A 16,745-nucleotide genomic window follows, 5' to 3' on the forward strand; every position below is an offset into this window, starting at 1 on the left:
AACTGGAAAGGTTCCAATTGACCTTAAAAATGTATTTTACACTATTCTCTAGTAAACAAACATTAAAAAATCCAGAAAAGTTTTGGGAAAGCTACTTAAAAAATAAAATAATCCTTTATTGCAGCCAAGACAGCTTGGTCGGCATATGGATGCCAACTTTTCTGGACTTTTTCCATGTTTTGTACTGCTGGGGCAGCATAGTACTACCGGTGCCCTGTAACCATGACAGAGCTGGACTACATACTAACATTGCGTGAGTTCCTTTTCTCATTTTTTAGACACACGTTAAAAGGGAACCTGTCATCTACTCACTAGTGGGGCAGTCCGGTCCGGTACGATGGGTGTAACTAATCTTGACCCAGCTCTTCCTCTATCCTTGCAATCATCATCCTCCTTTCTACATCATCCACACAGTGTTCTGCATTGCGCTCTCAATTTCCTCTGCCTTGCTGAGAACAGAGCAAAATACTTTAATGCACAGGCATGGGAAAAGACCAAAGAACGCCCACATATGTACACTACAATACTTTGCTCTGCCCTCAGCATGGCAGAGAGAAATGTGTGTGCATAAGAGTACAATGGAGGGCACTATGTGGATGACATAGGATGCGTCATCCACACAAAGCAACAAGAGAGGATAGTGATCACAAGGTTAGAGGAGGTGCTGGACCAAGACCAGCAACAAGCACCAGACTGTAATGGATAGGACTGCTCTGTAGGTGAGTAGGTGACAGATTCCCTTTAATCTTCACTGCTGAGCAGTCACATACTTTCTGTTCAACTTCTTCAATGTTTATGGCTAAGCTGTGACCTACTTTCACTATCCAGATTCAATACAAAATGGCTGCTGCATTCCCTGCTTCTGCTTTTGTACAGGCTATGATAGCAACATCCAATCAACTGAATGGCTGTGCTATATCATGTGTTTTTAAAGTTTCAGGGCAGTATCTGGAGACATGAGTAAGTTGTGTGATCAATCTCTGACTGATATAATATTCTAAAATGATTCAAAAAGTAAATTGCAAGTTGTTTGAATTTTTCAGGTTTAGCAAATTCCTAAAAATTCAACAAGAATTCAGTTTTCCTCAGATTAATTCACTCAACTCTATATTGTTGTATAAAGTAATTTTAATTGCAAAAACAAACAACTTTCTTCTGCTACTGAGCCACTTCCACAAATGAAAAATAACTTGGACCCACACTGAGTATTAAATGGGGAAACATCTATGAAGGATATAACCGAGTTATATGGCAGAAAACCCTAGTAGTGGTGTCTAGAGATGGTCTGGTGATAATGGCTTTGACAATATATTCAATAATCTTGGTCTCGATCTTGCAGTTATGTCCCCATCCTAGTTTTCATCCTGGTCTTCATCTTGTAGTACTATCCCTATCCAAGTCCCATTCATGTAGTAATGTCCCTATCCTAGTCCCCTTCTTGTAGTAATGTCCACCATCCTGGTTCCCATCTTTTAGTAATGACCTATCCTGGTCTCCTGTTTGTAATAATGTGTTAATTCAGATCTCCATATTGTAGTAATGTCCCCATCCTAGTTCCCATCTTATAGTAATGCCCCATCCTGGTTCCTTGTGATGTGCTCATTCTTGTCCCCTTCTTGTAGTAATGTGCCCATCCTGCTCCTCATGTTGTAGTTATATTTCTATTCTGATCCTCTTATTGTAGTAATGCGCCCCATCCTGGTCCCCATCTTATATAAATGTCACCATCCTGGTCCCTATGTTTTAGTATTGCCCATTCTGGTTGCCATCTTGTAGCAATGTCCAATCCTAGTCCACATTTTCTAGTAATGTGCCAATCCTGGTCCTAATCTTGTTCTAATGCCTTATCCTGGTCTGCATATTGAAGTAAAGTCCCCATCTGCTAGTAATGTCCCCATCAAGGTCCCTGTATTGTTGTCATGTCGCTTTTTGTGGCGACCCTCACATACATATAAAAAAAATAAAAAATAATCTTCTCACATGTCCTCAATTCCCATGGAAGCCTCCTTTTCTGCACATGGGGCCACAGGCACAATAATCTACATGGCTATCGCGGCCAGGTCCTGGGGGCTGTCGTCGTCAGTACTTTATTCCAGTTCAATATGTGTCATTGGACGCAAATTCAATTAAAAATTATTCGTGTGCAGAGACAAGCTGCAGCAATACCATTGCCAGCAGCCAATGTTGGCATCTTGGCATATGGTAGTGACATTATATGCTGACAAGCTGGCACACCAACATCAGCTGCTTGCCTGATGGCTGGCTTTGGTATTGCTTAGGGCCGTTTCACACATCCGGCATTTCGTCGGATTGATGGATCCGGAACACTCCAGTACAGTGTTAATACTGAACAATGGCATCGCGGCAAGCTCCGGTCACATGCTCCGGTCACATGACAGCATGTGACCGGAGGTTGTCGCGCATTGTACAGTATTAACACTGTACTGGAGTGTGCCAGATCTGGCAATCCGGCTAAACGCCGGATGTGTGAAATGGGCCTTAGCAGAGAGCTCTGAGCACAACACATATCAATTGAATGTGCGCTTAAGGAAGCACATGCATCCGATGTAAAGCGCTGATATCGGTGGCTCCCTGACCCGGGCTGCGACCATCAAGGTGTCTAGAGTCCTCTGGGCCACATGAAGCAGCCTAAGGAGCCGCATGCGGCCTGCAGGCCCTGTGCTTGAGACCACTGGTACAGGTGATAAATTGTTGATGGGTGGGGATATGAGCACTAGAGTTAGCATCAATTGGCAGAATGTGGAGCTTTTATCCCTGTTAGACTAGTGTGATAATGTGGGGTTAAGCTGTAAGGGTTGACAGAAAGTTCAATTCAGGCATGCCTGTGTTGTCACAGTCTGATCTTTTGTTAATTTGCTATGATTGTTTTAGCAGCCAGACCCTTATCATTGCTGCGGCTAGATGGCTCATGCCATGTTGTAAGGCACACCCCCTCACCCCGCCTCTTATTGAGACCTCACAGTCAATGTACAGTCTCTGTCAAGAGCCAGGTGTGGGCTGGGAAAGGTCTGTGGACTCTGTGCTACATGAGCTAAAGTTCAAATTGCACATTGTGTCAGAACGGCTACACCCAGTAATCTAAGTGATAGATCGTCAGATTCAGAATCTCCTTTCTTACATCATGCTGCTGACAGATTCCCTTTAATGTCTTATTACTAAACTCTATCATGTTGTGTTATAAATGCACTAATATGCAGTATATCCTATTTTAGGAGCTGATGTAAAGCTAACAGATAATTATGGAAGGAATTTTCTTCATCTGACTGTTTTGCAGCCAGGAGGTTTAAAGAACATCAGAGAAGAATTTCTACAGGTACATTTTGCAAATTGTAAATGGCTTCATAATTATAGTTTTACATGTATTACAATCATTAATATATAGCTGGGGCACTGCTCCGTGGACCCAACCACCCAAGGGGCCCCAAACTGATGGTAAAAAATTGTATTTTAATACTTTCATTTCTCATAAAATACCCAGCTCCTATATTATTCGTGTTTAAAGTTAATAAAAATAATGAAAAGATCCATGAAAGTGCAAGCGTAAATGTTTTTTGTTTGTTGACTTTAAACGGGGAAACGCTATTTCGCTTAGTAACAGGAGCTCTATGGCAGACAATAGACTGTTAGCTGATCGTGTGGTGTCGCGCCAGGCGGTGACTCAGCCAATAGTTCAGGCAGCGGCCGCGACGCGACATGCACTGACACTGAGGTCTTGTTTTGAGAGGAGACAGACAGTCTCAGCAGACACAAATATCTCTGTGACAAACTGTGAGAAGCCCTGCCCCTCTCCAGTCTGCAGGTCTATACTGCTGCGAGGGGGCGAGGAGGGGGAAGTCTCCATAATCACACATTCCTCCCGGCTCCGGGTCATGCAGTATCTATCTTCTCAGCCATCTGCCTTTTGTTTTCAATAATCAGAGCTGTGTAGAACCCCCACTCTCCTCACAACCGGGAGGGAGCAATAGTGACTGCTGCTGTACCTGTGGTCGGGGGTTGTATTTGATGTCTGGCACCTGCTGGGGGAGGCAGAAATGTCAACTCCAGTCTCTCTCCTCCTGGAGAGAGCGGCTGGACACAGTGCACATATCCTTGGCAGCCGCACCGTCTCTGCCAGTAGGTGGCCGTGGTGCCTTTGACAAAGTAATTGATGAATTCGCTTCTCTGAAAGTTAGGAAACAAATGTTTAAGTAGCTGTTTAAAACTGAACAAATTGGTAATGTTTAAGTAATGTTATGTGTAAGTGAAAGAAGTTTAAATATATACTGTTTAAAAATACTTAATATTTAATAAACATATACAGTTATTTGAAAATTGTGCAATATTTGGAATTATTCACCTTATTAATTTTTCAAACATATTCACTGAATATTTAACTTCTAAAACTTGCATCATTATCTATTAAAGGTCTTGCAGAACGTGGTGAAACCTGTGTGTTGTATACAACAATGCGTAGCAGGCTTCACCACATTCCGCACAACCTCTAGTAATTGAAATGTTGAGGGGCCCAACTATGAAGTTTTGCCCTGGGGCCCCGAAGGTTATAGTTACGGCACTGCCATTTGCGGTTATTATTGCTTATGAAAGTTTGCCGAGATGGCCTTACATTGATGGCTTTTCTTTAATAAGGACTATCAAAATTAGATTGGTGGAGCTTGAGTTCCTGGACTGCTGAGTTTCATGATAGGCTGCAATGGAGGAATGACTGAAACTGCGCATTCTATTCACCTGACTGCTACAGTCAATCAAGTGCCTTGGTGGTCAGGTGACTTAAGGATTGGGACGCAAACACTTCCTGTCCTGCCGTAGACCACTGGAGCTGCCTGAGCTGACACAACAGGGGTCTCAATTGGGTGAGAAGATAGATTTACGTTTTTTTTTTACCCATCCCTTGTTTCGGTAAACTATTTTGTAATTGGACACCCCCTTTTACTTTATGGTTATGTGAGGAATAGTGGAAGATTTCTGTAACAGAAACACAGGGATCCTGAAATTAATCAGCCCATATTTTTATATAGATCTTAAATCTTTATTGTCAGCACAGTATAGGGGACGTTGCTCCTTCTTCCTCTATAAATACTTTGTCGACAATAGTCTTCAAGACTCGCTTCATCAACAAAAATTAATATCTTTCATATCTGAATGGTTTATAAACTGAACCCCAATATAGATTTAAATGTTTATTCTGACTTCAGATTCTTTTTCTCACATTTATCCACTACTTACATTTTCTATATATTTTCCCACTATTTTGTATGCTAGAGAGCAGACATCAAGAATCTCGTGAGTGATGAAGATACAGACGGCTGCACCCCATTACATTATGCCTGCCGCCATGGTGTCCCAAATTCTGTAAACAATCTCCTTGGACTGAATGTGTCACTCTACTCCAAGACCAAGAATCAGAGATCAGCTCTGCACTTTGCTGCTTTGTATGTTGGATTATTTTCTACTATATTGATGCAATGTTTAGTTAGTGTTATATACCCCTGTACATAAAATGAGTTTATCCATGACTACAATACTAATCACCTCTTTTAAGGGGAGGTCATCAATATCAGATCAGTTGGGATCCAACACATGACTCCTCCCATCGATCAGTTGTTTGCAGGCCAGAAGTAAACATTATACGGGGCTGGTACACCACAGCTCCACATACTGGTTAGTGGCTATTTGGTACTGCAGCTCAGCTCCTGTTGAAGTGAATTGAAGCATGGGTTGAGTTACCCAAGAGTGGTCACTACACAGTCTATGTAGCTGTGTTTTTTTTGGCTCCTAACATTGTGCATGTTTGTAGGCCATGGGACCTGCTGATCACTGATTGTTGATCTGATATCAATGACCCATCCTAAGAAGAGGTGATCAATATCAGAGGCCTAGACAACCATTTAATATTAGCAAAACTTTGCCATGCAGTTGATTAACAGAGTCCATCCCCTTTCACTACGCCATCATTATCCAGCAAGAAACCACAGTCGTCTTTTATTGTAATCAATCTTTTATTGTAAGCTATATCTGATGGATCTGATGACTCTGACTCCATTGACTCCTGTGGTCATCTAGCCCCTATCTTTGGCTACAGCGAGCAAGCTAATTTAAGGGTGCTGCAACCAACACAGCACTGTTCTTAATTACTAGTAGTGGACCAGGAGGCCGGAACTGCACGTCTAGTGGTGTTGTTTTTCCCTGGTGACCCTCTTGTTACTTGACTGCTCCTCTTACTGCTTTTCTGCTCTTGGTGAAGAGCTTCCTTCTGCTTGGGCTTCGGTGTTGCTAAATGACTCTACCCCTTTGTCCTATTGAACTCTTTTCTAAGAAAACAGCTCTTCTCCAGTGATGTCCTCCAGGACACGCTACAAGACAAAGACTCTACTAACCAACTACTTTGCCAAGTTAAGAGGAATGTATCACTAGATAATGACCTTTACTTTCAGTTGAGTTTTCAAGTTCATTTTGTTGGTATTTCTAGCTTAAAATGTCACTAACTATATTTAAAAACAATTCTGAAACACTGAAACTATTACTAATCAAGGTTCATATTCATAGATTTGTAAACTGTTCAAAAATCAGTTCACATAGTTGTAATGAATGCAGAGATTTGAAATTAAACATTAGTTTTATATTCTTCCCATACATTTGTAGTGATGGCTTTTTATTTATTAACTCACATGTCTGTTGCTTTGTAAAGCTACGGTCGTTACAACACATGTGAGCGGCTCTTACGATTTGTGCCAGATGCCACTCTTCTAAATGATGCAGATGAAAAAGGGCTGACACCCATGCATTTGGCTGCAGAAAATGGACATGACAGAATAGTAGTTCTTCTACTCAAGAAGGGAGCGCTTCTTTTAAGGTATGTAAAATGTCAAGGAGAAATTCCGTAGTTTTCGGAAAATTTCCTTCTTAACCGTGAATGTCTGCTGTAATGTCAAATTGAAGGTTGCTGAGAGCTGGCATAGAAATTCAGACCACATCTGGTATGAATTCTTTCTCAGTGAACGTGCCCATGTGATCTGCTTTATTTTTACAAGCCTTTTTTTATAAAACGGTAATGGGTTTATCTTTTAGTAAAATTCCTAAGTATGCCATTGGCTATATTAAAGCATATGCAGAAAACCTCTGTCGTTTGTCCATTTTTTGGGACTTAAGGTACTGTCACACACAACGAGATCGCTAGCGAGATCGCAGCTAAGTCACCGGTTTGGTGACGCAGTAGCGATCCCGTTAGTGATCTCGTTATGTGTGACACTTACCAGCGATCAGGCCCCTGCTGTGAGATCACTAGTCGTTGCCAAATGGTCCAGGTCATTTTCTTCAAAGGCGATGTCCTGCTGGGCAGGAAACATCGCTGTGTTTGACACTGTGTGACAGGGTCACAGTGACTGCTGAGATCGTTATACAGGTCACTACTGCGACCTCTATTGTTCCTGCATCGCTGGTAAGATCTGACTGTGTGACATCTCACCAGCGACTTCCCAGCGACTTACCTGCGATCCCTATCAGGTCGCATCGTTTTCGGGATCGCTGGTAAGTCGTTGTGTGTGACTGGGCCATTACCCTCCAGCCCCTCCTGTGTTCCAACTCCATATCTTGCAGAGTTTTTATCACATAGCACCTCAGCCATAAATTTGGACTTGTACAGATAGCCAGTCTTTCTTATCAACTTCTGCACTCCAATCCTTTGTATCAGTCTTAACTCTGCTGACCTTGGCGTAGACATGCTTACAATCTATTGTTACTTATATAGAAAATAAAGCTTAGTTATAGAAAAGGCATTGTATTCTCACAGCAGAAAAGCACATAGAAACATATATTGTATTCTCACATAAATAATCTTGAAATATAATATTTATTCCTCTACATGTAAATTGGCAACGTGTAAATGACTTCTATAAATATATGATACTTATGTTTAGTTGTATACTTCTCTTATCATGGTGCTGGAATATTCTGCCAGTTCCATGTGTGGAACACCCATCTTTGCCCTACTTGGGCAGAACACTACACACCTTTTTTAATTTTTTTTGCAATGAATGTGTCAGTAAGATCAACCCTCTTAAGCCGTATAACCTATATGGACACGTAGGTTATATAATGTTGAATAAAATGATACCTTGATATATGTGATGTCTTGGGCTGGACACTGACCTACATGAGAATCTCTCCCAAGAGCTTATTTTAAATGAAAGGGGGCGTTACCAGTGTGAGACATTTAAAGACTGACAGTTTCCCCCCATCAACATGTCTCATACTAGTAATGCCAACTTATATATAAAATAAAGCAGATTCTCAGGGAGATCTCTGTTCGGCCCATAGATCTTAGCTCATTTACGTATAAGCAAAGCTTGAATAAGACATTGAATTACAGATAGCAGGAAAAACACAAGAAAAATGGCACATGTAGAGTATGCTAAGTTTTGAAAATAATGGCTTTAACTGGTGCTGAACAGAAGAATTGCCGACACTTCCAAATCTTATAGTCTGAACTGGTGCAAACTGAACATAATATACATTATCAAAAACAAAGAGATGTATATGGTGAACATTGGAATGTGAATATGCATTACTGCAAAGAAAATATGAAAGCATTTTTGGGGAAAAACATTAGTTATTTTTCAAATAAAATTGGCCAAATTTACTTGAGCCCAGTTACCACGGCAAGGTATAACTCTCAACTGGGTCCTAATCTAAATTTCTGCCTCTTTTCGTGTCATTCCTGACCTCTTTATAAGGGCTAGAGAAGAACCTGCCAAAGAAAAATTAAAACACCTCAGGTCACTGGGAGGAGTGCGCAGACAAAAGACATGACTCCATAATACAAAATAGAAGAATTGCCGGCACGTCCTAATCTTATAGTCTGAACTGGTGTAAACTAGTTCTTCCCTAGCCCTTTTATAGAGGTCAGGAATGACACAAAAAGAAGCATAAAATTAGATTAGGACCCAGTTGAGAGTTATAACTTGCTGTAGTAACTGGGCTCAAGTAAATTTGGCCAATTTTATTTGCAAAATAGCAAATTTTTTCCCCAAAATATTTTTTCATGTTTTCTTTGTAGTAATGCATATTTACATTCCGATGTTCATCATATACATATCTTTGATTTTTCCACTTCCCTCTACTTGAGTCCAACTGCTATTGTTGATAATTTACTAGTGCTGAACGATCACTAAAATGCTCGGGCGCCCGTTTCTCGAGTCGAGCAATTTCTAATACTCAGGTGCTCGTCTCCAGTAACAAGCATAATGGAAACTCGATCTTTTTCTAGCAGACCAACTGGGGAGTAAAAAAAATAGATGTAAACACCACTGAAATGGAATAAATGGAATTGGAACAGCATAGGAATGATGCCTGGACACATCTCTGACTCCCAGGTCACTGCTGAAAACATAGTTGTGAGAGTATAACGTCACTTTTAAGAACTGACAATAAAACATACAAAACCGAAGATAAAATGGATTTTAAATGACAAAATGTATGCAAACATTTCCTGTATGATGACTTGTTATAAGGAAAAAATTAATAAAGAAAATTGAAAAAGTCAGCTACAAAAATTTGGCTATATTCACACTTAGCTTTCTTTCAAACATGCAGAAGATTTACATTTCAGTCAAGAAAAATTAACAATCGTCTGTCTGCATTAGCTTTATGAAATCTCATCGCTTTTGCTGTGACTGTAAAATCAGTTTTTAATTTGAATCAAACTCATTAAAAACACTGCACACAAAGAAGAAAAACGACCAGACGCCCAGATAATTTAATAGAATAATTTATTTTTTGAAAAGTGCACATGCAAAGGGTGAAACAGAAACAATACAGGACTTAAAAGCCCCAAACAAGGTCACAGAACCCTCATATATAAACATGCAATATAGTAAGGCACCTTTACTATGAAAATATTGAAAGTGTCCAGTAGATGTCACTAGAACACCCCGTGCCATAGCCCTGCATGCATATATATATTTATAACATGACCAGGACGAAGGCAACCTCATGTTGCGGAAACGGCCATCGGGTGGGTCACGGTTCCCCTCTCTTATTTGCACCTAGCGTCTCCTCGTGTGACACCATTGTTGGTAAATATACTGCTTGTTTTGTTTATCGTGGGAATCTTCCTGGTCACGTTATATATATATGCATGTAGGGCTATGGCACGGGGTGTTCTAGTGACATCTAGTGGATGCTTTCAATATTTTCATAGTAAAGGTGCCTTACTATATTGCATGTTTATATATGAGGGTTCTGTGACCTTGTTTGGGGCTTTTAAGTCCTGTATTGTTTCTGTTTCACCCTTTGCATGTGCATTTTTCAAAAAATAAATTATTCTATTAAATTATCTGGGCGTATGGTTGTTTTTCTTCTTTGTGTGCTCTGCTTAATTTAGCGACTAGCCCTTATTAGTCCAGATCTGCACAGCGGTAGTTTCTCTTATATATTCACTAATCCTATGTACTATCTATGTATTGGGTAGTAGCATATTATCTACCATGTGTAGTCGGTTGTTGGTAATTGTTTATATCATTAAAAACACTGCCAAATAACGCAGCAAAAACACATCGTCTGAGCATACCCTTAATAGCCAGGCCATCTCTTCAGCATGGTCTGTAAGGCTAGAATCCCTGCCTACAGCCCTCTAATACACTATCCCTACTCCAGAATCTCACCCGAAACTAATTGCAAACTGAGAGCGGCATTATTAGAGAAAATAATTGATTTTCTAGGTAGTAGCAGCAAGGTCTTTAAGGCTAGAATCCCTGCCTACAGGCTTCTATTACACTATCCATACTCTAGAATCTCATCCAAGACTAATTTCAAACTAAGATCGGTATTATTAAGGATTAGAATGGATTTTTTAGATAGAAGCAGCAAGGTCTGTAAGGCTAGAATCTCTGACTACAGGCCTATAATACACTACCCTTACTCCAGCAGCATGCCCTATATTAACTACAGAATAAGAGCGGTATTATTAGAGACTAGAATAGATTTCAATTAGCCCTGAAAAGCACATTTGGTTTACTGTTACACTAGCAGGTCGTCAAGCTATAACACACTGTTCCTTCTCCAGCAGAATCTCTCCCTAGCCCCTATAATATTTCTGGGTACAGTGCAGCAAGCATGGCTTCAATGGGTCTTATATAGGCCGATGACGCTATGTGTCTGACCAATTACAGTAATGCTTGTAATCAATATGGCTATGGCATTACCATGATTGGCAGGCAATACCCACTTGTTTATTGGATGAAAAAAGCAAATAATAGTGCAAATGAGAAACTATGAAACAGAAATAGCGCAAATAGGTTCTTATGTAATGGACTGATATGGGTATATGCAGAGTGTGTGCTCAGCTTACTGAGTTGTGTAGCACACAACAAGATCAGAGCCTGTAATCAGCTGCCGAACAAACCACAAGCTCTAAAGGGGGCTTTACATGCTGCGACATCGCTATCGATGTCACTAGCGTTCGCACCCACCCCCGTCATTTGTGCGTCACGGGCAAATCGCTGCCCGTGGCAGACAAAATCTCTAGTTCCCGTCACACATACATACCTTCCTAGCGATGTTGCTGTGGGCGGCGAACAACCTCTTTTTTAAGGGGGCGGTTCGTGCAACGTCACACAGCAGGCGTTCAATAGAAGCAGAGGGGCGGAGAGCAGCCGCATGAAAGTCACACCCACCTCGTTGCCGGAGTATGCAGGTACACTGTCATTCCTCGGGTGTCACACGTAGCGATGTGTGCTGCCTCAGGAATGACGAACAACCTGCATCCAAAATCAGCAACGATATTTGGGAAATAGACGACATGTCAACAATCAACAATTTGGTGAGTATTTTGCATCGTTAGCGGTCGCGCGTATGTGTCACACGCAACGACGTCGCTAACAAGGCCGGATGTGCGTCATAAATTCCGTGACCCCAACGACATCTCCTTAGCAATGTCATTGCGTGTAAAGTGACCTTAAGATTTAAAGCGATGCAGTAGAACCAGGAAAATGGTGTGGTGATGACTACATTGCTGGGAAGTAACAGAGACCAATGCACTTTGTTCAGATGAAGGGCGGTTTACTGCTCAACCCATTTCGAAGTGGTGACAAGAACCACCAGGTAACCACATCAAAATGCGTTGAGAAGTAAATCGACCTTCATCTGGACAAAGTGCATTGGTCTCTATTACTTCCTAGCAATGCAGTCATCACCATGACGTTTTTCTGGTCCTGCTGCACAGATATAATAGTAACATTTTGTAAAGCAATAATTATTAGAAATGCAATTCACCATAAAAGTTTCTGACTTTCCATATGTTATACCAACCTGTTCCTTAGACTGACATTGACCCTACCACCCAGAAGTAGGGGTGAGCAAATTGATTCACGGGACCCTGGTTCAGAAATCAGGGTCCTATAAATCGATTTGCTTAATGCTACCCAGAGGTGAAAGAGCCAAACCTATCCTGTGTGATTCCTCCATTTGGGTTGTTACACTATTTTCTATCCAGGAGTCACCCATAGTCACTAATCAATAATAGAAGTGCAGAAAAAAAATCTCCAGCTGTTTAACATCAGTAAAGTGATATGAGTGCCAAACTATCCACTACCTCAGCAAAAAAAACACATATTTGAAACTGTTTTTACTTCTATTCCCTTGATATGATCTAAACCAGTGTTCCCCAACCCCAGTCCTCAAGGCCTACCAACAATGCATGTTTTCAGGATCTCTTTGGATTGCACAGGTGATAATTCAATCACCTGCACAAATGATGATTCTAAAGGGGGCTTTACACGCAACGACATCGCTAACGAGATGTCGCTGGGTTCACGGAATTCGTGACGCACATCCGGCCTCGTTGTTGCGTGTGACACGTACAAGCGACCGCTAACAATCAAAAATACTCACCTAATCGTTGATCGTTGACACGTCATTCAAATCCCAAATATCATTGATGGTGCTGGACGCAGGTTGTTCGTCGTTCCTGAGGCCGCACACATCGCTACGTGTGACACCCCGGGAACGACGAACAACACCGTACCTGCATCTTCCGGCAAAGAGGTGGGCATGACTTTCATTCGGCTGCTCTCCGCCCCTCCTCTTCTATTGGACGGCTGCCGTGTGATATCGCTGTGACGCCGCACAAACCGCCCCCTTACAAAAGAAGCAGTTCGCCGGCCGCAGCGACGTTGTTAGGCAGGTAAGTTCGTGTGATGGGTACTAGCGATATTGTGCGCCACGGGCAGCGATTTGCCCGTGACGCACAAACGACGGGGGCGGGTGCTTTCACGAGCTGCGTGTAATGCAGCCTTAATAGCAATGTAATGCTAATGTTAATGCTGAAAACATGCACTGTTGGTGGGACTTGAGGACTGAAGTTGGGGAACCCTAATCTAAACAATGTTGCATTTGTTTTTTCTATTTTCAGTGACTATCGCGGGTGGACAGGCCTACACTATGCTGCTTTTGGAGGTTATACTCGTACCATCAGAGTTCTTCTGGATACATCTATTGCACTTATCGATAAACCTGACAAAGAAAAGGTAATTGAATGATTATTCATATTTATTAGTATAATCAGTTATTTGTTAAAGGGATTATTCGGTTTAGTAATCTCCTTTTCATGTGTCCTAGGGTAGAATTTTGAGTTATAATAGTGGGGTCTTTTGTTCAGGGTCCCCATTTTAAAACCATAGAATATTCTGGTGACAAAGAGCATTTGTGTTATTGGATGACTTGTACGTTACACAATCCTCTCATTTGTAAAAGTATTATGAAATGTTAGTTTCAACTGTGGTAATTTTGCATGAACATTAAGCATGCAAAGTAAGGTTTTTCCATAGATTACAGGGTGACATCAGTAGGACTCAGGGTCATAGTATTTGATGTAAGAAAGCAACTGGAAAAGTCCAGGAAAGGGATATGTATATCTTCGAAGTTGATAGCCTTAGGGTACCGTCTCACTAAATGACGTACCAGCGATTCCGACCACGATATGACCTGGTCAGGATCGCTGGTGCGTCGCTACATGGCCGCTGGTGAGCTGTCAATCAGGCAGATCTCACCAGCGACCAGTGACCAGCCACCAGCCAGCAGCGACTCGTGGAAACGATGCTGCGCTTGATAACCAAGGTAAAGATCAGGTAACTAAGCAAAATGCTTTGCTTGGTTACCCGATATTTACCCTCGTTACCAGCACACACCGCTTAGTGCTGGCTCCCTGCACTTGTAGCCAGGGTACACATCGAGTTACTAAGCAAAGCGCTTCCCTTAGTTACCCGATGTGTACTCTGGCTACGTGTGCAGCGAGCAGGGAGCCAGCACTGGCAGCCTGAGAGAGGCGTACGCTAGTAACCAAGGTAAATATCGGGTAACCAAGCAAAGCGCTTCGCTTAGTTACCCGATGTGTACCTTGGTTACCAGCGTCCGTAGCTTCCAGACGCTCCCTGCTCCCTGCACATTCAGATCGTTGCTCTCTGGCTGTCAAACACAGCGAGGTTTGCTTCACAGAGCAACGAGCAAAAAATGAACCAGCACTGTGTGTAACAATTAGCGATTTCACAGCAGGGGCTAGGTCGCTGCTTGGTGTCACACACAGCGAGATCGCTAATGAGGTCACTGGTACGTCACAAAACCTGTGACTCAGCAGCGATCTCGCTAGCGATCTCGCTATGTGAAAAGTACCCCTTAGTGATTTAAGCCCGGAAAATGCTAAGAAGGTTAATAGGGCTTGACAGGACCGAGTTTACTGTCAATGAGTTGGGTGGGAATGAGTGTTCACATATTCCCACCCTGTGGTTGTAGTACTTTGGGTAAAATGCAGACCTGTAATCTCAGTCAATGTCTCTGTGTGGACCTGGAAAGGTGTTACTCTTGTTAAAGTGTAGGACCTTATCCTGAGCGGGGAGCCCTACATTATGAAATTGTACTTTTGTTTTCCTTTTGTTATTTTGAACCTGAGAAACGATGGTTTATTTTTAATCCTATAGAACAGTTTATGAAGATTGAATAAAGCAGCCGACATTTCAATAGAAAAAGTTCCTGTCTTTATGTCTATAAACAGCCAAGTGAGCCGTACCCTCACGGTGGACATATTGTAATCAGGCTATTATGAAGGGATCATCCTAACACATAGTGATTGTCCAAAGTAGAGAACCATTTTAAAGTTCTTGTCAAGTTTTGGGGATAAAGCTACTCAGTTACTTTATGCTCACTGTCACAATTGCCCAGAATTGAAGGTGCGAGCAGGCGGTCACATGATTGTATGTACGCAATTTGCATACTAGAGTTAATGCGCAGACCAGGTGTGTCCAGCTTTTCTTAATTTACTTCTGTAATGATAGAAGCAAATCACATAAATGCACATGTCACACGACCACCTGCTCTCACCAGCAACTCTGGGGAAATGCACCAATGTATGCACCCTACCCAGTCACAACTCGGTAGTTTACATTCATATAGAACTAGTGAACAATGCAGGTACAGCAACGTTTGTCTTTCCTCCATCCTGTGGGACACAACAGTCTGAAATGGGAGCTGAGGCATATAAAAAGGTGCCTGCTTCTGTCACCGGGGTGATTCTACAGGGCTTCATCCTAGGGACCATGGCCTTAGCAACTCTTTTCAGTTGTCAGTAACATGATCCTACAGATGATTTTCCAAGTTAGCTAAATTGCAGTAGTCCATATCAGCAGCCACACTTATTTATGTCACTCTTTTTAGTGCTTATTTTCCTAGTTTGTCTGTCAAGTTCACATCTTTTCCCCCCACTTACAAGTTTAGGATGATGAGCTTGTGGAGATCAGGGGTGCTCTCATCTGCTGGCTTGGCTGTCTTTAGATAGACCGCATGGACTGGGGCTCATCCAGCTAAATACCTGTACTCCTTCTGCTTGGGCAGAATACTCAGACAACACAGGGTGATGGTACCACAGTCCAATAAGACTATTTAGGGTTACCAAGAGACTACAGCATACAGTACATTCCCAGCAAGGACACTAGATGGTGCAAGTGACAGTATCCTTTCCGCTGGCTCAACTGAGATTACACCCTCTGCAAATTCAGAACATACAGGGCCAACTATCCCAATCAGCAGCACTCTGCTTTTGGCAGGCACTCATTGAGAGGAGATAGCAGGCAATCTTAAGAAGCTGACCAAGCACAGTGAGTTATGTGGACTGGAGACTGGACAGTCTCAACCTTGGTCTCCAAACAAATTTGTGGACTCAGTGTTTGGTAGTGGAGGAGTTCTGTAATCCACCAGCTGGAACAATGATCCCTAGGCTGAAGCCCTGTAGAATCATACTGGTGACAGAAGCAAGCACCTTTTTAAATCCCTCAGTTCCAATTTCAGGGTATTGTGTCAAACAGGATTGAAGAAAGTCAAACATTGCTGTACCCAAAATGTTCACTAGTTCAATTTGACTGCCTACTTGTCTTTCAAATGATGCAAACTAGTACACTGCAGGGTGATGATGCAATCCGCAATCAACAAGCATTCCACAAATTAACATACTGAAATAGCACTGAACTGTCTCACATGAAAAAATGTCCCATGTCCCTTGACTCCACCAAACAATGGAACAATCTGTCTGGCATAATTAAGACTAGTTCACCTCCACCCAAGCGGCCTGATATTTGTAAATGACGTTGAGCTTTCACAGCACTCCAAAATTTCTGTGTGGTAGACCATTCTGTTATCACTTTTCCAATGTGCCAGACCATATATTTTTTAGCTCTTCTGTATAA

General features: G+C 42.0%; 1 protein-coding gene across 3 annotated transcripts in view; it reads left to right on the forward strand.

Annotated features, from left to right (window-relative positions):
- Positions 1-16,745, forward strand: part of TRPA1 (transient receptor potential cation channel subfamily A member 1) — a 291,437-nt gene that overhangs the window by 180,336 nt on the left and 94,356 nt on the right. For all 3 annotated transcript variants that reach the window (XM_075353178.1, XM_075353180.1, XM_075353179.1), the window contains exons 11-14: positions 3,234-3,334; positions 5,281-5,450; positions 6,707-6,871; positions 13,427-13,541. In XM_075353178.1, coding sequence (XP_075209293.1) covers positions 3,234-3,334; positions 5,281-5,450; positions 6,707-6,871; positions 13,427-13,541 — 551 coding nt within the window. The remainder of the gene's footprint in view (positions 1-3,233; positions 3,335-5,280; positions 5,451-6,706; positions 6,872-13,426; positions 13,542-16,745) is intronic.

This window comes from Anomaloglossus baeobatrachus, chromosome 6, assembly GCF_048569485.1.
Source record: "Anomaloglossus baeobatrachus isolate aAnoBae1 chromosome 6, aAnoBae1.hap1, whole genome shotgun sequence".
In the NCBI taxonomy this organism is placed as follows: Eukaryota; Metazoa; Chordata; class Amphibia; order Anura; family Aromobatidae; genus Anomaloglossus; species Anomaloglossus baeobatrachus.